This window comes from Erinaceus europaeus, chromosome 19 (genome assembly GCF_950295315.1).
Source record: "Erinaceus europaeus chromosome 19, mEriEur2.1, whole genome shotgun sequence".
NCBI classification, from domain to species: Eukaryota; Metazoa; Chordata; class Mammalia; order Eulipotyphla; family Erinaceidae; genus Erinaceus; species Erinaceus europaeus.
Genome location: NC_080180.1, coordinates 16077330 through 16097518, shown reverse-complemented (window position 1 = coordinate 16097518; position 20189 = coordinate 16077330). Strand labels below are relative to the sequence as shown.

Below are 20189 nucleotides of genomic sequence, written 5' to 3'. Positions count from 1 at the left end.
GCACCAAGTGATGAGATTCTTATTGTAAAAGTAAATGCAGATAAGTCTGTCTAGTGTAAAGGATCAGTAAATACCCTCACCTCTAGGCGGAACTAAAAGAAATTCCTAGTTGAGTCTTTTTTTTTTTTTTTTTTTACCTGAGCATTGCTCAGCTTTATAGTGGTGTGGGGGATTGAACCCGAGACTTCGGAACCTCAGGCATGAGAGTCTGTTGGCATAACTGTTATGCTGTGTACCTCCGCCAAGTTGAGTCTTTCTAATCATTGATTAGATTGATACTATACTTCTGTTTGAAATGTTAAAACATGAAATTGGATTGCCCTTGTACACATGAATAAAATACCTGGTAATGAGTATAAAGCCAAAATAATCATACAAAGCACATGTAGCTAGATGTATATTTACAGACCCTGAATGTATCAAATATATGTGGGATGTCTATTATTTTTGGTTATCACTGAGGCTTCATTGCTCCAGACCAACTTTTTCACATAGACAGAAAAACACTTCAGCACCAAAATTTCCTTTAGTATGGTGTCCCACCCCCCCACCCCAGCCTGTATTCCACATATGCATGACAAAGCAAATGCTCTGTCCATGTGAGACTAGTCTGCTTTTTACCTAAGTAGTAGGAGGCTCCAAAACTGAAATATCTAAGGCATCATCTGTCTAAATTCTTTATCTTCTGTATTGTTTGCCATCCTAGGCTTTTAGACGTGCTACTTCAGTCTCATGTTTTTCCTGCCTATCTCTGTCCTTTTTCTTGAAAGAATATTAAGGGCCAGGGAGAGAGTATGATGGGTATGCAAAAATATTTTTATTCCCAAGGTTCATAAGTCCCAGGTTTAACCCCTAGTGCTACCAGAGCAGAACAGTGCTCTGGTTTAAACAGAAATACACACACACCAGCCATTGGATTAAGAAACCGTACTCCAGTATGACATGATCTTAACTAATTAGATCTGCAATGACTCTGTATACAAAGGTAACATTCTGAGGCTCTGAGATGATTTTTTTTTTTAAATGACACTGTCCAACTTAGTAGAAGCAGATTCTACTTTTGGAACTATAGTAATGAATAAAATAATAATAATGTGTTAAAGCTATTCCAAAATAACTTTTTGAGGAACTTGTGTGTATGCAATTTAAAAAGAAAAGTTTATTTTTTTAACAGAATCTTTTAAAAAATTTTTTATTTTCATGTATTGCTAGATAGAGACAGAGAAATTAAGAGAAGATTGGGAGATAGAGAAGGAAAGAGACAGAGAGATACCTGTAGCCCTGCTTCACTACTTGTGAAGCTTTCCCTCTGTAGGTGGGGACCATGGACTTGAACCCGAATCCTTGTGCATTGTAATGTGTGCACTTAACCAGGTGTGCCACCACCTGGCCCCCAAAAGAAAAAGTTATATGAGATTATTACAGTGTAAATAAAAATGGCTAGTGGTTAACAAATGCAAACAGTGGAAATATTTCACTGGATATATCGTATTTGGTTCTCTACTAAAAGAGAAGAATATCTACAGGTTAGCTAACATCTACCATAGAGTGTTGAAAATAATTTAGCCAACAGAAAATCAAGCCAAATTCTTCATAATCTCATTTGGAATAACTTATTTAAAAGAGAAAATTTCTTGTTTGTTTTAGCACTGCTCATTTCTGGCATATAGTGATGCCAGGAATTGATTTCAGGACTTCAGAGCTTCAGGCATGAAAATCTTTATGCATAACCATTATGTTATCTCCCTAGCCATGAAATAACTAATATTTTTAAATTGAATATTTAGTTGTGAATATAACATCATGCTAGTGGCCATTAGCAGTTAATGAGATAGTGTTAACTTTCAAAGGAACTTCGGACTGTAAAGCTATATTGTTATCTAATACAGTTGGTTATTTTATCTGTTGTTTCAAATCAGGTGGAGAATTTTACAGTGTCTTTCTCTGATGGCCGTGTGTTATGTTACCTGATTCACCACTATCATCCTTGTTATGTGCCTTTTCACACTATATGTCAGCGTACAACTCAAACGGTGGAATGCACACAAACTGGTTCGGTGGTGTTAAATTCATCATCTGAATCTGATGAAGGCTCTCTGGATATATCTCTAAAAGCACTTGACCATGGTAAGTTCCTTTTGGCTAATTAGCTTTTTCATAACCAATTTTCACCTCAGCGATCTGACCCAAACTTTTTTTGTTTCTCCCTCCACTTGCATAATAGAAAACACTTCAGAACTCTACAAAGAGCTGTTAGAAAATGAAAAGAAAAATTTTCAGTTGGTTAGGTCTGCAGCCAGAGACCTTGGTGGAATCCCTGCTATGATTCATCACTCAGATATGTCAAATACAATTCCTGATGAGAAGGTAAAAGGAGAGTTTGTGGGGGTGTTGTGTTTGTCTATTTGTTTAACTCATAACTATTTTTTTTTTCCTCCAGGGTTATTGCTGGGCTCGGTGCCTGCACATGAATCCACCACTCCTGGAGGCCATTTTTTTCCCATTTTGTTGCCCTTGTTGTAGCCTCGTTGTGGTTATTATTATTGCCATTGTTGATGTCATTTGTTGTTGGATAGGACAGAGAGAAATGGAGAGAGGCGGGGAAGACAGAGAGGGGGAGAGAAAGATAGACACCCGCAGACCTGCTTCACCGCCTGTGAAGCGACTCCCCTGCAGGTGGGGAGCCGGGGGCTCGAACCGGGATCCTTATGCTGGTCCCTGCGCTTTGCGCCACATGCGCTTATTAACTCATAACTTTTAATAATAGTCTCAGAAGATTATAGTAAGTGCATATTCTCTGTTGATCTTATGTTTCATCTTTTTCCCTAGGTGGTTATTACCTATTTGTCATTTCTTTGTGCAAGACTTTTAGATCTTCGCAAAGAAACAAGAGCTGCTCGAGTTATACAGGCAACCTGGAGAAAATACAAACTAAAAAGAGATCTAAAACTCTACCAGGTACTCCTAAAAGCCCAGTGCACTCCGTACTGTATGTGTGGTGAAACTATACAAGTTTGTCCTTGTTGTAAAAATCTTCATTTTAATTATTTTTAAATATCATTCATTTATTTTAACTAGGGGGGAGACTGAGACCAGAGCATTGGTCAGCTGTGGTTTGTGGTGGTATTGGGGCTTGCACCTGGGACCTCAGAGTCTCAGGCATGAGAGCCTTTTACATAATCATTATATTGTCTCTTTCAGCCCCCTTCTTCTTCATTTTAAAAGCTTCATAATATTCTATTGAATGTTTATATCACATACTGTTTATCCATTCTTCCTTTATTGGGCATCTGTGTTGGAAATAATACTACTATGAACTTAATTAGTTAAATATTTCATGGTGATGATCCTACTCTTTTTTTTTTAATGCCTATAAATGGAGTTACTAGATCATATGGAAGTTCTGGTATTTGTCTATTTTGAGAAACTTCCATATTGTTTTTTAAAGTGGTCACTCTGAGTTGCATTTTTTAAATTATTTATTTATTTATTTATGAGAAAGCTAGGAGGAAAGAAAGAACCAGATACCATTCTGATACATGTGTTGCCCTGAATTGAACTTGGTACCTCATGCATGAGAGTCCAGTGTTTATCCACTATGCCTCGACCGCTTTCAGTTGCATTTTCTCTTTTTTTTTTTTTTCTTTTCTTCTTCTTCTTCTTTTTTTTTTGCCTCTATGGTTATTGCTGGGCTCGGTGCCTGCACTACCAATACACTGTTCCTGGAGGCCATTTTTCCCATTTTGTTACCCTTGCTGTTGTTGTCATTGTTATTGATGCCATTGCTGCTGTTGTTGGATAGGACAGAGAGAAATAGAGAGGAGGGGAAGACAGGGAGAAAGAAAGAAAGATACCTGCAGACCTGCTTCACCGCATATGAAGCGTCCCCACTGCAGGTAGGGAACTGGAGGCTTGAACCAGAATTCTTAAACCAGTCCGGGCGTGTGCGTTTAACTTGCTGCGCTACCACCCACCCAGCCCCTGTGAGCTGCATTTTCCATCCCACTGTCAGTGCTGAAGGATCCCAAGTTTTCCACAGCTCTAGCGACACATGCTCTCTTCAGTTTGTTTGATTGTGTGGAGCTGTTTTATTGTGATTTTGATTTGCTTTGAGCTGATTACTATTGAGTATCTTTTAATATACTTTTTAATCACCTGTATTGCACTTTTACTGAAATGACTTAAATTATTTGGACACTATTAAACTAGGTTTTTTTAAAAAAATTACTTTGCTGTAGTAATATATTCTTGGTATAGATCCCATATTAGAGACACATACTTTGCAGGGTTTTTTTCTTTTTCCCCCACATTGTGTATCGCCTTATACTGTTGTTTGAGTTCTTTGAACAATTTTTTATTGAAATTTCTACATTTTTTTGTTTTGTTACGTATAGTTTTCTTAGTTTATACAATAAGTTATTGCTAGATGTTGTAAAACTTTCCATTATGTTTTCTGCTAGAGTTAAGAGTCTCAGTTTCCAGTTTTGATCTTTAATCTGTTCTGAAATATTTTTCCTCATTTTTTAAATTTGTGGTTAATAGTGGGTTACAATATTTTAAGACGACATTGCATAATTCTACACCCCACCCATCACCAACCAAAGTTCTGTGTTCCTACCCTCCCATCTCCCAAAGATAATTAATTCCCTTAGTTCTGAGATACTTTCTGTATACGGTCTAAGATAAGGGTTCATTTTATTCTATTGTAGCTATCTAGTTTTCTCAGCACATTTGGTGTAGTAACTGCCCTTGCTTCACTGGATGGTCTTAGTATATACAAAAGAGCATTTGTTTACTTGTGTATTTGAGATCTTTTTGGGTTCTCTCTTTTATTCTATTGGTCTGTCTCTATGTCAGTACCGTACTTTTGATCTTTGTAACTTTGTAATTGAAATGAAGTGCTTTAATGTGGATCTCTATAGTCTTGAACATTACAGGTTTTAGGGAGCTAGTCTTAAGTAATTGAATGTTTAATTTACATTTGCCATTTCTTTGCTTTTTTTTTTTTTTTTTTTTTTTTTTTTTTTAGGAGAGAGACAAAGCTGCAAGAATTATTCAATCTGCTGCAATGAATTTTCTAACTAAACAACGATTGAAGAAGGAGCTTAGTGCAGCATTGACCCTTCAGAAATACTGGCGAAGGTTCTTAGCACAGAGAAAATTGTCAGTGTTAAAAAAAGAAAAACTAGAAAAAGCTCAAAATAAATCTGCATCCATTATTCAGGTATAGTATCCTTAATTTTTTAGTTTAAAAAGTCTAGTGGTATAAAGTAAAATATGATAGATATATTTGACATTCCAATTTTTATGTCTAGAGTTTTTGTAAGTGAAGCTTCTATAAATGAAGTGGTCTTTGTTGTTGTTGTTTTATTAAATCTATTCTTTGTTTGGTATATATTTACATATACCTATTATAGGGTATATGTCAGTTTTAGTAAATGCTACCAAATAATTTTCTTTCTTTTCTTTTCATTCAAATTATTTTATTGGGGAGGTAATGAGATCATCTAGTATTCATCCTTCTCCTTTTGACTTATCTAACGTAGCATAATTCCTTGAGATTCAGCCAAGATAAGGCCAAGAGTTTTCTGAAGTGGTTATAGCACCTACCAACCATTTCTGAGAGTCCTGTGGCTCTTCATCCAGTTAAATACTTAGAAATTGTCCTTACTTATAGCCATTCAAGTGGTGATGTAGTATCTCAAAGTAGTTTACTTTGTATTTTATTGGTAATTAATTATACTAAACTCTATTTTGTGCTGGAAATTTTCTCATGTTAATGCTTTCTTGTCTCTTCGTTTTCAGTTTTTCATTTTTGATTTCTAAGACGTCTATATATATTATGCTTATTAGGATTTTGTTGGTTATATGTATTGTGTCTTCCTCCAAGTAGTGGTCTACTACTGGATTGTCAGAAAAGTCATGACACATTTTTACATAGAAAAACAGGAAAAACATCATGACTCCTCCAACAACCCAGTATTTTATGTCTGTTAATGAGAATTCTTTTTTTTTTTTTTTTTAATGGGCGGTGTTTAGGCCTTGAAAAAAAATTCTGCTAAAATGTTATTGTTTTATTTTTTGTATTTAAACCTCTCTTGAGCTTAATTTTGTACTCGATATGTGCTAAGGATCTTTATTTATTTATTTATTTGTGGATATTTTAGGTGGCCTGTCGAGTTGACTGAAATGATAGTCACTGCCCGTTGTTTTGAGGCCCTTTGAGCCTTATCTGTAGTTCTATACAGAATTCTAATATCTAGAAATTAAGTTTTTCTCTTTTGAATCCAGGACCTCAGACATGCATAGTTCCGAGCCATCTGCCTAGTTCAATTATTATTTATATGTTTAGAGAGAGAGAAGAGAAGGAGAAACACCAGAGCACCATTTCATCATCGATGTCATTCCCTCGGTGATGTCAGTGGTACTTTCATGTGGTAATTGCGATCAAACACTTGTGCACTTTAGCCTTGAGCCATCTCCCAAACTCTTCTCCTTTGTCTTTAAGGAGTTTAAGCTATTCAAATTCCTCTGCTTTTTTTTTTTTCATTTTGTGCCTGAAGTTATAAAAACACTGCTCTGAAATCCAAAATTTACTGGAATATATATATATATATGAAATACCAGAGCACTACTCAGTTCTGGCTTATCGTGGTGTTGGGGATTGAACCTGGGACAATGGAGTCTCAGGCATGAAAGTCTTTTGCATAACCATTATGCTGTCTTCCCAGCTCGATACTGGAATTTGATTGAACTTTGTTGAATTTAAAGTTTAGTAAAGTTAATGTCTTTAAATATGGAACATCTGCTTATTTCAGACTTTAAGTAAATAGTGATATATTATGCAAGAGGTTTTTACTTTTTTTTCTTTGTAGTTGATAGACTAGGGAGAAACTGAGGGGGTGGGGGAGCTACAGAGCAGAGAAAAGAGAGATGCCTGCAGCCCTGCTTCACAGCTGATGGAACTTTCCCCCTGCAGGTGGGGACCTGTGTTTTGGAACAGGGTCCTTGTGCATGCTAACATGTGTGCTCAGATGGGTGGCCCCCTGCAAGAGGTTTTAAACACCTTCATTTGTTCCTTGGTATTGATATAATCTTAAATTTTTGTTTAACTGACACTATGGTTAGAATTTCAGTCTTATGCTCAGTAAAATAGACTTCATTTTGCATGTGTTCAGGTCCTTAAATTTAAACACAGTTATAGGGACTGGAAGATCATTCATTGGGTCGGACACCTGTCTCGCCACAGGCCAGATCCAGGTTCAAATCCTTGGAGCAGATCATTTGTGCTCCAGTGGCCCTGGGGAAACTCTAGTGCTGTGTTGTCTTGCCTGCTCTGTGTCTGTCTCCCTGCCCCTCTCAATCCCAATGAAGAAAGTCAACCCAGAGGGGTGAAATTGTGCCTGAGTGAGTCTTGGCAACAACAATATAAAACATCCAGAAAAAGTTTTAAGTTTTGAGCTAAGCTCATCTTCCTGGAATAGAGTTCTCTTGATTATAATGTGTCATTTAAAAATATTTGAGCAAACCTTTTTGCTGATGTTTGATTGAAGAGTTCTGCATCTGTGTACCTGGAACATAGTGGTCTTTTCTCATGCTTTCTCTTGTCTGGTCTTGGTATTAGAATCGTACTGGCACTAAATGAATCAGGAACCTTTTTCTTATTACTTATTTATTTTTTTGTGAGGGATGATTGGCATTACTTCTTTAAAGGTTTGATTGAATTCAATAATGATACCAACTTTGATGGACACTTTAAAATTCTTTCTATTGAGGGGTTAGTAGTTTACAGTTGTTGACACATGGGTACTATTTCTCATCTCCTTATTAGAGTTCTCTGTAGAACACTCTCACACACAACTTGGGTTCTGTTACTAAAGGACATTTTGTTTGGCGTCGGGAGTTAATTGCTTATAGTATATATAGTCTTTGATAGATAGGCAACAGCCTCTCATTTCCCCTTAATAGGGGTCTGGGAGATACTGTCTCCTCCAGCCCAAGGCCTCCTCCCTCCTCTACACCAGGATCCTAATGTCCCTTCTTCCCACCCCTTAGCCTCCTCCAGAGTCCTTCCCTTTGGTGCAATATATCAGTCAGTACAAATTTCACTTTATGTCTTTCCTTTACTACGCTTTTTTCTCAAGTTCCACTTATGAGTGAGGCCATTCAATGCTGGTCTTTCTCATTCTGGATTATCTCACTCAACATGATACCTTCAAGTTTTAACCAAGATATTGTAAAGGAGATGATCTCATCATTAACAGCTGTATAGTATGCCATTGTGTATATGTACCACAATTTTTTAATCATTTATGAAAGTTATAAACTGTAAATTATGGAGGTAGATAGCAAAATGGTTATGCAAAGAGAATCATTTCTGAGGCTTCAGACTCTCAGGTTCAATCTCCAGCACCACCATAAATTAGAGCTGAAAGCTGAGCAGTGCTCTGCTTTAAAAAAAAAAAAAAAAAGGCAGGAGTCCGGGCGGTGGTGCAGCTGGTTAAGTGCACGTGGCACAAAGCACAAGGACTGGAGTAAAGATCCCAGTTCAAGCCCCCGGCTACCCACCTGCAGGGAAGTCGCTTCATGGTTGGTGAAGCAGGTCTGCAGGTATATTTTAACTAGTTTGTTGAATTTATGTTTATATAGTTCCTAGTATGTCTTAGTTTTCTTTTCATATCTGTGGAGTACATAGGAATATCTCTTCTTTTTATTTCTAATATTGATCATTTATATCTTTTTTTTTTCCTTTTTCAGTCTTGCTAGGTTTTTGTTGATTCTCTAAATCTTTGTTAAGTATAAGCATTTAGTTTCACTACTATTTCTCTGTTGTTTTTCTGTTATCAATTTTATCGATTTCTGCTTTTTATTGTTTCTTTTACCTGTTTTGATATTTTCCCCTTGTTGCCAGGGCTTCACTCGGGCTTTGTGCCTCTGATTCCACCACTGCTGGTGGAATTTATTTTGTCAGATAGAAGGTGAAAGAGCATGCTGTTTCCTGGCCATATATTAAGAGGTTTTTCTATTTTCTTTTGTTGTTTTTATTTACTTCCATTATGATCAAAAAGCAAACTATGCATGATTTTAGTTCTCTTATTTTCTTAAAATTTTGCTGATTTTATAGAGACTGAGAAAGCAGAGAGAGACAGAGACCATTGTGGAGTGGGACTGCGCTATGGTGCATCCAATTGAGCACACACGTTACCATGTGCAAGAAGGCAATATTAAGCCCCCAGTCCCCACCTGCAAAATGATGAAGTTGTGCTATGGGTTCCTCTCTCTATCTCCCCCTTCCCTCTTGATTTCTTTCTGTCCTACCAATTTAATAATAATAAAAAAAAGCCTCAAGTAGTGTTGGATTCTACATACAGCCACCAAGCCCCAGCAATAGCCCTGGTGGCAAAGGAAAGAAGGAGGAAGGGGAAAGCACAGCACCAAAGCTTCCTTTAATGCAGTGGCGTCAGACTTGAACCTGGGTGGCACACATGACAAAGCAGCGCACTGTCCAAGTGAGCTATTCCACCAGCCTTAATAAGAGTATCAACAACCCCAATATGTTTTGTCTTAGGCATTGGCAACCCCATAGCCAAATTTTATTTATTTGTTTGTTTGTTTGTTTTTATTGGGTGGTTAATGGTTTATAGTACAGTTGTTGGCAATGAGTATAATTTCTCATCTCACCAAAACAGGTGTCTGCATATAAACACTCTCATTCCCAAATGAGGTCCTTCATCAAGTACCAGGACCTGAAAGCTCCCTGGCCTCCACCCCTCTCCCTGTCTTCTGAAGAGTCCTTTGCTTGGTGCAATGTACCTGAGCAGTCCAAGTTTTACTTTTTGTTTCCTCTGTCTGCCCATGGCTTATCTCACTTAACATGATTCCTTCTAAGTGATGAACTATGTTATAGTACAGCCATACCTTTTCATAAAAGAATTGTAGACTGGTTGTTCTCTGGTTTGTTGTAAACTGGTTGGCCTATTTGTAGATTGTTGTAGACTGGTTAGCTAAATGAGCTAACAGAACAGAATGAACAGAATGGTCCACAATATTTAAAATAATTATTATCTGACCTTTCACAGGAAGTATTTGCTGATCTCTGATTTTGGTGAATGTTCTGTGTACAGAATGTGTATTCTGTTGTTGGGTGTGGTGTTCTAGAAGCATCCGTTAAAACCATGTGGTGATGGTGCTTACTGCTTCTACATGCTTACTGATTTTCAATTTACTCTTTTAGCAGCATTTAAGTCTTCAACTATAATTACAGACATATCTTCCTTCTTTCAGTTCTTCAGGTATTTTAAACTCTATTGTTAGGTGCATGTACATTTGGGATTGTTATGTCTTCTTGGTAAGTGTTCTATAAACATTACATAATGTTTCTTCCAAAAATTATCTATTTTATTCATTTCACATGAGAGAAAGAGAGAGGAGAACCAGAGTACTACTACTCTGGCACATGTGCCACCTGTGATTAAGCCAGGAACCCCAGGCATGTAAGTCCTGAATGCTACCAGTTGAGTTATTTCCCCAGTTGCTATGACATTCCTTTTTTTTTTTTCTCTGCTTTTCAATTTTTAATGTTTTTAATTTCTTTATTGGGGGATTAATATAGTCATCAGTGAAATACAATAGTTTGTATATGCATAACATTTCCACATAACAATACAACCCCCACTAGGTCCTCCTCTGCCATCATGTTCCAGGACCTGAACCCACCCACCCCAGAGTCTTTTACTTTGGTGCAATACACCAACTCCAGTCCAAGTTCTGCTTAGTGTTTTCCCTTCTGATCTTGTTTTACAACTTCTGCCAGAGAGTGAGATCATCCCATATTATCCTTCTGTTTCTGACTTATTTCACTTAACATGATTTCTTCAAGCTCCATCCAAGATCGGCTGAAAACGATGAAGTCACCGTTTTTAATAGCTGAGTAGTATTCCATTGTGTGTATATATACCACAACTTGCTCAGCCACTCATCTGTTGTTGGACACCTGGGTTGTTTCCAGGTTTTGGCTATTACAAATTGTGCTGCTAATAACACCAGGTATACACAAATCTTTTTGGATGGGTGTGTTGGGTTCCTTAGGATATATCCCCAGGAGAGGAATTGCAGGGTCATAGGGTAGGTCCATTTCTAGCCTTCTGAGAGTTCTCCAAACTGCTTTCCACATAGGTTGAACCAATTGACATTCCCACCAACAGTGCAGGAGGGTTCCTTTGACCCCACAACCTCTCCAGCATTTGTTGATGTTACCTTTTCAGATGTATGACATTCTCACAGGAGTGAAATGGTACCTCATTGTTGTCTTTATTTGCATTTCTCTGACAATCAGAGACTTGGAGCATTTTTTCATGTGTTTCTCGGCCTTTTGGATCTCTTCTGTGGTGAATATTCTGTCCATGTCCTCTCCTCATTTTGGGGAGGGGTAATTTGTCTTCTTGTTGTTGAGTTTGGCAAGCTCTTTATATATTTTGGTTATTAGCCTCTTGTCTAATTTATGGCATGTAAAGATCTTCTCCCATTCTGTGAGAGGTCTCTTGGTTTGGGTAGTGGTTTCTTTTCCTTTTTTGCCTCCAGGGTTATCACTGGGGCTGGTGTCTGCACTATGAATCCACTGTTCCTGGAGGCTATTTTTTCCCATTTTGCTGCCCTTGTTGTGGTTGTTATTGTTGTTACAGCTGTTGTTGGATAGGACAGAGAGAAATCAAGAGCCATGGGGAAGACGGGGAAAGAAAGATAGAAACTGCAGACCTACTTCATTACCTATGAAGCAACTTCCTGCAGGTGGGGCTTGGGAACTCAACTGGGATCCTTCTTAGGGTCCTTGTGCTTTGCACCACATGCACTTAACCCACTGTGCCTACCGCCCAGCCCCAGGGGTAGTGGTTTCTGCATAGTTGCTATTGCAAAAGTTTAATTTGATGTAGTCCTGTTGGTTTATTCTTGGTTAGTCTTCTTTGTAATTGGATTCATTTCATTGAAAATGTCTTTAAATTTAGACGGAAAAGAGTTCTGCCAATATTTTCCTCTGAGTATTTGATAGTTTCTGATCTCACATCCAAGTCCTTGATCCACTTGTAATTTACTTTTGTGTTTGGTGAAATATAGTGCTTCAGTTTCATTCTTCTGCATGATTCAACTCATTTTTTCCAACACCATTTGTTGAAGATACTCCCCTTTCCTCATTTAATAGTCCATGCACCTTTGTCAAAAATTAGATGCCCATAGGTGTGGGGGCTCACTTCTGGGCTCTCAATTCTATTCCACTGGTCACTGTGTCTATTTATGTTCTAGCACCAACCAGTTTTGATTACAGTGGCCCTATAATACAATTTGAGATCTGAGAGTGTGATGCCTCCAGTTCTGTTCTTTCTTCTCAAGATTGTTTTGGCAATTCTAGGTCTTCTCTGGTTCCAGATAAACAATTATAGTTTTTGTTCTATTTTCTCCCCAAAAAAACAAAAACAAAAAAGAACTGGGTAAGATCTTGATGGGAATTGCATTAAGTTTGTATATGGCTCTGGATAGTATATTCATTTCATGATGTTAATTCTTCCAAACCATGAACATGGAATATCTTTCCACTTCTTTGTGTTTTTTTCTATTTCCTGGAATAGTGACTCATAATTTTCAGTGTACAAGTCTTTCACTTTGGTTAGGTTTATTCCTATGTCTTTTATTGTTTTTGTTGCCTTAGTAAAAGGAATTGATTTTTGTATTTCTTCTTCTGCTACCTTAGTGTCTAACATTCCTTTTATCCGTCATGCTTTTCCTTGCTCTGAGTCTCCTTTGCTCGCTATTAGTATAACTACTCTACCTTTTCCTTTATTATTATTCAGAAGGTGTGTTTGTATGTGTTTAACTTTTTAAGATTACTTTGGGACGTAATCAGTTACAAGCCACTTGTCACATAGATGCAATTTCTCCTCTTTCTTTGATAGATCTCTCTGCACATCATTCCTATCACCAACCAAGGTCTATGTGCATCATTCATTAGGTCCCCAAGGCCCTCTCACTCCCACTTCCCCACATCCCATATACTCATATTCTTGGCCTAGCTGCAACAGACCACATCCAGTCCAAGTTTTATCCTTTATCTTCACTTTCCCTTCTTGTTTTTTAGTCCCACCTTTAAGTGAGACATTCTGATAGTCACAGTTCTTCTGGCTGATCTCACTTAACATGATTCCTTCAAGTTCTATCAAAGATGAGACAAAGAAGACGACTTCATCATTTTTAGTATCTGAGTAGTATTCCATTCTGTATCTATACCATAACTTGCTTAACTTTTTCTGTTGTTGGGCATCTGGGTTGGTTTGATGTTTAGTACTGCGATGAAAACAGGATAAATTCCCAGAAGAAGAAGGATTGCTGGGTTATAGGGTGAGAGTATTTCTAGTTATAAGACCTCTCCAAATTATCTTTCCCAGGGTTGAACTAGTCCATGTTCCCACCAGCAGCATCATCATCATATTCCTTCGGTAGAGATAGCATAGAGGTTCTACAAGTCTTTAATTTTAGATAACATGTACTTTTTATGTTTTGAAAATGTTTGATTCAGTGCTTTAGGCACATATTAGGCTCTTATATTTTTTTCCTGTCATTGGAACCTGTTTCTATTTTTTATCAGATCACACGCATTTCATTGTATTGTACCAATCCATTGAGTGGCATCTTGATTATTGCTGCTTTTTGACAATTAGTAATAAAAGCTTTATAAACATCTGGACACAATTTTTTTCTGAGGACATAAGTTTTCACCTTCATTGGATATGTGCCTAGGAGTAGGATTGCTTGGTCATTATCAAACTGTATAGCACTTTTCCCTCCCATCATTATGGCTTTATTAAGGGGATGTTGACTTGCAAGGTTGTTGTCACAAGTATACATTTTCCCAAGATAGGTCTTATAAACCTGTTTCTCCTTCTAACCATGATACTGTTTCATCATAGATATTCAGACCCCTCAACACTCCCTTGGGGTCCTTACCTTCTGATTAGTTTTTCTTTCTTTTTTCCTGCTTTTGGCTCTTGTTATTGCTGAGACTCAGTGCTAGCACTACGAATCCACTGCTTCTGGCAGCCATTTTTTCTTTCATTTTTTTTTCACAGCAGTTTGTCTGTTTTTAATTTAATGTGCTTATTCTTAAACAAAATACTAGAAAAATAATTTCAAAGATTTTTAAGTAGAGAAAGCTATTTTTTGTTTTACTTTGTGTCCTTTCTTGCTTTTTTTCAGAGTTATTGGAGAAGATACTCCACTAGAAAAAAATTTCTGAAATTGAGACACTATTCAGTCATCCTGCAAGCTAGGATCAGAATGATAATTGCAATGAATTCTCATAAACGACATCTGTGGGCTGCAGTTACAATTCAGAGGCATTGGCGTGCTTGTTTACAAAGAAAACATGATCAAGAGAGATATAAAAAGCTAAAGTCATCATCCCTTGTAATCCAGTGTATGTTCAGAAGATGGAAGCGACGTAAAATGCAGTTGCAAAGGAAAGCTACAGTAATATTGCAAAGAGCTTTTAGAGACTGGCATGCTAGGAAACGAGCTAAAGAAGAAAAATGTGCTGTTGTCATACAGTCATGGTATAGAATGCACAGAGAGCTACAGAAATATACTCACATTAGATCTTGTGCTATTCTCATTCAGGCAAGTTTTCGGCGTTATCAAACCCAAAAGTTATATAAAATGGAAAAGGCCTCTATTCTGACTCTCCAGAGGCACTGCAAAGCATATTTAAAAGGAAAGCTTGCCCGTGAGAACTACTTGCAGAAACGGGCTGCAGCCATTCAACTACAGGCTGCTTTCAGAGGAATGAAAGCACGCACTTTGTGCAGACAGATTAGAGCTGCCTGTGTTTTGCAGTCCTACTGGAGAATGAGACAAGCAAGACTTCATTTTCTGTACCTTAGGAAGATTGTTATTGGGCTGCAGGCACATGTGAGAAGACATCAGCAATTGCAGAAGTATAAGAAAATGAAGAAGTCTGTCATTATCCTTCAGGTTCACTTCCGAGCTTGCCTTTCAGCCAGGAAAGTTCTAGCATCGTACCAGAGAACACGTTGTGCTGTCATTGTTCTACAGTCTGCATATAGAAGGTTGCAAGCTAGGCGAAAGTTTGTTCACATCCTCACATCAGTTGTAAAGATTCAATCCTATTATCGGGCTTATAGTTCCAGAAAAAAATTTCTACACCTGAAAAATGCTACCATAAAATTACAATCAATTGTCAGGATGCAACAGACTCTGAAACGATATTTGCATGTAAGAGCGGCTACGATGGTTATCCAACAATGGTATCGGTCCATCAGAATGACTGAATTAAAAAGAAAAGAATACATAGAGGCCCGGGAATCCTGTATCAAACTGCAGGCTCTTGTTAGAGGATACCTTGTTCGAAAGCAGGTGCGACTGCAAAGAAAAGCTGCTATTTCACTGCAGGCGTATTTCAGAATGAGGAAGCTACGCCAGCACTACCTGCAGATTTACAGAGCAACCCTTGTCATTCAGAGCTACTACCACGCATACAGAGCTCAGGTCAATCAGAGGAAGAAATTCCTACAAGTGAAAAGAGCAACTACGTGCTTACAAGCAGCTTACAGAAGCTACAGAGTACGCCAGCTAATCAAACATCAGTCTAAAGCTGCTCTTAAAATTCAGACTGCTTTCAGAGGCTACAGTAAAAGAGTTAAATATCAGGCTGTCCTCCAGTCGGCTATCAAGATTCAGCAGTGGTACAGGGCACACAAGACCGCTTATGAGATGAGAAGACAATTTTTAAAAACAAGAAGAGCTGTGATTTCTCTCCAGTCTGCTTTTCGTGGTTGGAAAGTTCGGGAGCAAATCAGAAGGGAACATAAAGCTGCAGTGAAAATTCAATCTGCTTTTAAAATGGCCAAGGCCCGAAAACAGTACAGTTTGTTAAAAACAGCAGCAGTAGTCATCCAGCGACATCTGAGAGCATGGACTACAGGAAAGAAGCAACGTAAAAAGTATATTGAACTCCGACATGCAGTAGTGAGGATCCAGTCCATGTGGAGGGGGCAAAAAGTGAGAAGACAAATTCAAAAACAACAGGAATGTGCTGTCATCATACAGGCAAACTATAGAATGTATGTGCAAAAGAAGAAATGGACAGCCATGAGAAAGGCTGCTCATCTGATTCAGATGTATTATAGGGCTCACAGTATCGCAAAGAAACAGCGTCATTTCTACTTGAAAGCCAAGGCAGCTGTAATAATTTTACAGTCAGCTTACCGAGGTCTGAGAGTGAGAGAACAAATAAAGACGTGGGACAAAGCAGCAGTCACTATACAGTCTAATTATAGAACTTACAAAGCCAAAAAGAAATATGCAGCCTATAGAGCTTCAGCTATTATAATTCAGAGATGGTATCGAAATACTCAAATTGCAAACCATCAGCGGAAGGAATATCTTTGTTTAAAGAAGACAGCAATTAAGATCCAAGCTGTTTATAGAGGTGTTAGAGTAAGAAAACATATTCAGCATATGCACAAGGCAGCCACTGCTATTAAAGCCATGTTTAAAATGCATCAGTCAGAAAGAAAATACCATAAAATGAGGACAGCAGCTATTCTAATACAAAGGAGATACAGAGCCTACTATCAAGGTAAAATTCAGCGTGCAAAGTACTTGACAATTTTGAAGGCTGTTAATACTCTTCAGGCATCTTTTAGAAGATTTAGACAAACTTTAAGAAAGAAGCAGAATGCAGCAACGCTAATCCAGTCATACTATAGAAGATACAGACAGCAAAAATATTTTAATCAATTAAAGAAAGTAACTAGAATAGTACAGCAAAAGTACCGGGCAATTAAAGAAAGAAATGCACAGTTTCAAAGATATAACAAGTTGAGGCATTCTGTAATATGCATTCAGGCTATTTTTAGAGGGATGAGAACCAGAAGACACATAAAAGTGATGCATTTAGCTGCAACTCTAATCCAGAGGAGATTTCGAGCTCTGATGACAAGAAGAAGATTCCTATGCCTCAGGAAAAGTGCTGTTTGGGTTCAGAGAAAGTACCGGGCAAATGTCTGTGCCAAGCGTCACTTCCAACATTTCCTACAGTTGCGAAAGGCAACCATCACAATCCAGTCATCATACAGAGGATGGATGGTAAGGAAGAAGCTGCAGGAGATGCACAGGTCTGCTACTCTCATCCAGGCTGCTTTCAGAATGCACACAGCACATGTGAGGTACCAGGCCTTGCACTGGGCCTCCGTCCTGATCCAGCAGAGATACCAGGCTAACAGGGCTGCAGAACGGCAGAGACAGATTTTCCTCCAACACAGACATTCTGCTCTGATCCTTCAGGCTGCCTTTAGGGGTCTGAGGGCCAGGAGGCATTTGAGAAGGATACATTCCTCTGCAGCCCTCATTCAGAGCAGGTACCGGTCTCTGGTGGTGAGGAGAAGATTCATTTCCCTCAAAAAAGCTGCTGTTTTTGTTCAGAGGAAGTATCGAGCCACCATTTGTGCCAAGCATCACTTCCAACAATTCCTACAGTTGCGAAAGGCGGCCATCATAATCCAGTCATCATACAGAGGATGGATGGTAAGGAAGAAGCTGCAGGAGATGCACAGGTCTGCTACTCTCATCCAGGCTGCTTTCAGAATGCACACAGCACGTGTGAGGTACCAGGCCTTGCGCTGGGCCTCCGTCCTGATCCAGCAGAGATACCAGGCTAACAGGGCTGCAGAACGGCAGAGACAGATTTTCCTCCAACACAGACATTCTGCTCTGATCCTTCAGGCTGCCTTTAGGGGTCTGAGGGCCAGGAGGCATTTGAGAAGGATGCACTCCTCTGCAGCCCTCATTCAGAGCAGGTACCGGTCTCTGGTGGTGAGGAGAAGATTCATTTCCCTCAAAAAAGCTGCTGTTTTTGTTCAGAGGAAGTATCGGGCCACCATTTACGTCAAGCATCATTTGAACCAATTCTTGGAGTTACAAAAGGCAGCCATTACAATCCAGTCATGTTACCGCAGACTGAAGGTAAAGAAGAAGCTCCAAGAGATGCACAGGGCTGCAGTCCTCATCCAGGCTACTTTCAGAATGCACAGAACATACGTGACATTTCACACTTGGAAACACGCCTCCGCTGTAATTCAGCAGCATTACCGTGCCTACAGAGCTGCAAAATTGCAAAGAGAAAATTACATCAGACAACGACATTCTGCTCTGGTCATTCAGGCCGCATATAAGGGAATGAAAGTAAGACAGCTTCTGAGGGAAAAACACAGAGCTGCTATTATAATACAAAGCACATATAGAATGCATCGGCAGTATTATTTCTACCAAAAGGTTCAATGGGCCACAAAAGTAATACAAGAAAAATATAGAGCAAATAAAAACCAGAGAGCTCTTCAACTCGCACTCAAGAAAGCAATGTATATGCAGGCAGAATTTCAGGACATGATGTTAAGGCAACAGATTCAGGAACAGCACCAGGCTGCCATTATTGTTCAGAAGCACTTTAAGGCCTTTAAAATAAGGAAGCGCTATCTCCACTTTAGAGCAATAGTAATTTTTGTTCAGAGAAGATACAGAGCACTGGCTGCGACGCGTACCCAGGCAGCTGTTTGTATACAGTCTTTTTACAGAGGATTTAAGGTACGAAGGCAAGTCCAACTTATGCACCTGGCTGCCACAGTAATTCAGGCATTTTACCGAATGCACAGGGCTCAGGTTGATTATCAAGCAAAGAGAACTGCAGTTGTTATTATACAGAATTTTTATAGATCATACATTACAGCAAAAATGGAAAGAAACAGATTTTTAGCAGTTCAGAAATCTACACGGACTATTCAGGCTGCTTTTAGAGGCATGCGTGTTAGACAGATTCTGAAAGGAACGTCTGAGGAAAAGATGGCTGCCATGACTGACCACTCTGCAGTCTGCTGGGACAGAACTGAAACTCAGGATGGGGCTGCCATCCTGAGCTCAGCACTTGACACGCAAAAATGGTACAGTGCTTCTTCAGAGGAAGAGGACGAGCATTCTAAAAGAAAAGCGACAGAAATTATTCAAAGAGCGTTTTGTGAAATGGTTACAAGAAAACTGGAAGCACAGATGCACGCTGCCCTACAGATTCAATCCTTCCTTCAAATGGTTGTATGTCGAAGAAGATTCATTCAGCAGAAAACAGCTGCTCTCACTTTACAGCAGTATTTCAGGACGTGGAAAACTAGAAAACAGTTTTTACAGTACAGAAATGCAGCAGTGGTTTTACAGAATCATTACAGAGCTCTTGTGTCTGCAAAACACCAAAGGGAAGCTTATTTGCAAATGAGGAGCAGTATAATCATCATTCAAGCTAGTACAAAAGGATTCATACAGAAACGGAAATTTCAGAAAATTAAAGACAGCACCATAAAAATCCAGGTATTTATCACAATACAAAATGTGACCATTTAGTTTCATTTTACTTATTTGCCAATATGGATCATTGAAAATGGGGGAAAAGCACCAATCATAGCTGAGCCAAGGCAGCACAGAACGGGTGTTACTCTGGCTGTGATTCCACCTGTGCTTGTGTATTTCAATGGTTATTAGTGATAACACTTGGATTTTGAGAATATAGTTTGATAAATGGGAGTTCTCTGTCCAGCAGTTATTTTTGATGTGGAAAATTTATATGGGCAGGCAGTGGCTCACCCAGTTAAGCACACGTAGTACTAAGCACAAGGATCCCAGGTCAAGCCCCCAGCTCCCCACCTGCAGGGGAGACACTTCACAAGTAGTGAAGCAGGTCTGCAGGTGTCTTTCCCTTTCCCTGTCTACTTCCCCTTCCACTCTCAATTTCTTTCTATCCTAGCCAATAAAATGGGGGGGAAATGGCCACCAGGAGCAGTAGACTCATAGTGCTAGCACCAAGCTCCAGCGATAACCCTGGAGGCAAAAAGGAAAGAAAATTTATATTATGATGAAGTATGGCTTGGCATAATTTAAGCCATATAAAGTAATTTCTACTCTACTGGTCTGTTATTGAAAACTACTTATGCTTGATAGACATGAGTACTTTATTCTGAGTAAATGCTTAGCACTTTTGGCTTTCAAAGAACTTTTCGTATTACTTTCTTTGGTCAGTTCTCCAGCCATAAAGGAACATAGAAGAAACTATGAGGGGACTGAGAAAGCTTAATACCTTGTTAATA

The 20189-nt window shown here is 38.7% G+C and overlaps 1 protein-coding gene and 1 long non-coding RNA gene across 2 annotated transcripts in view; one reads left to right on the top strand and one right to left on the bottom strand.

The window, feature by feature from the left end:
• Positions 1-10054, bottom strand: part of LOC132534597 (uncharacterized) — a 31026-nt gene extending 20972 nt beyond the window's left edge. Inside the window, exon 1 of the long non-coding RNA XR_009546305.1 lies at positions 9919-10054. This is a non-coding gene — a long non-coding RNA (uncharacterized LOC132534597). The remainder of the gene's footprint in view (positions 1-9918) is intronic.
• The window catches only part of ASPM (assembly factor for spindle microtubules), a 54774-nt gene that overhangs the window by 21715 nt on the left and 12870 nt on the right, over positions 1-20189 (top strand). Inside the window, exons 14-18 of the mRNA XM_060178484.1 lie at positions 1920-2127; positions 2225-2367; positions 2830-2958; positions 5030-5224; positions 14242-19416. Coding sequence (XP_060034467.1) covers positions 1920-2127; positions 2225-2367; positions 2830-2958; positions 5030-5224; positions 14242-19416 — 5850 coding nt within the window. The remainder of the gene's footprint in view (positions 1-1919; positions 2128-2224; positions 2368-2829; positions 2959-5029; positions 5225-14241; positions 19417-20189) is intronic.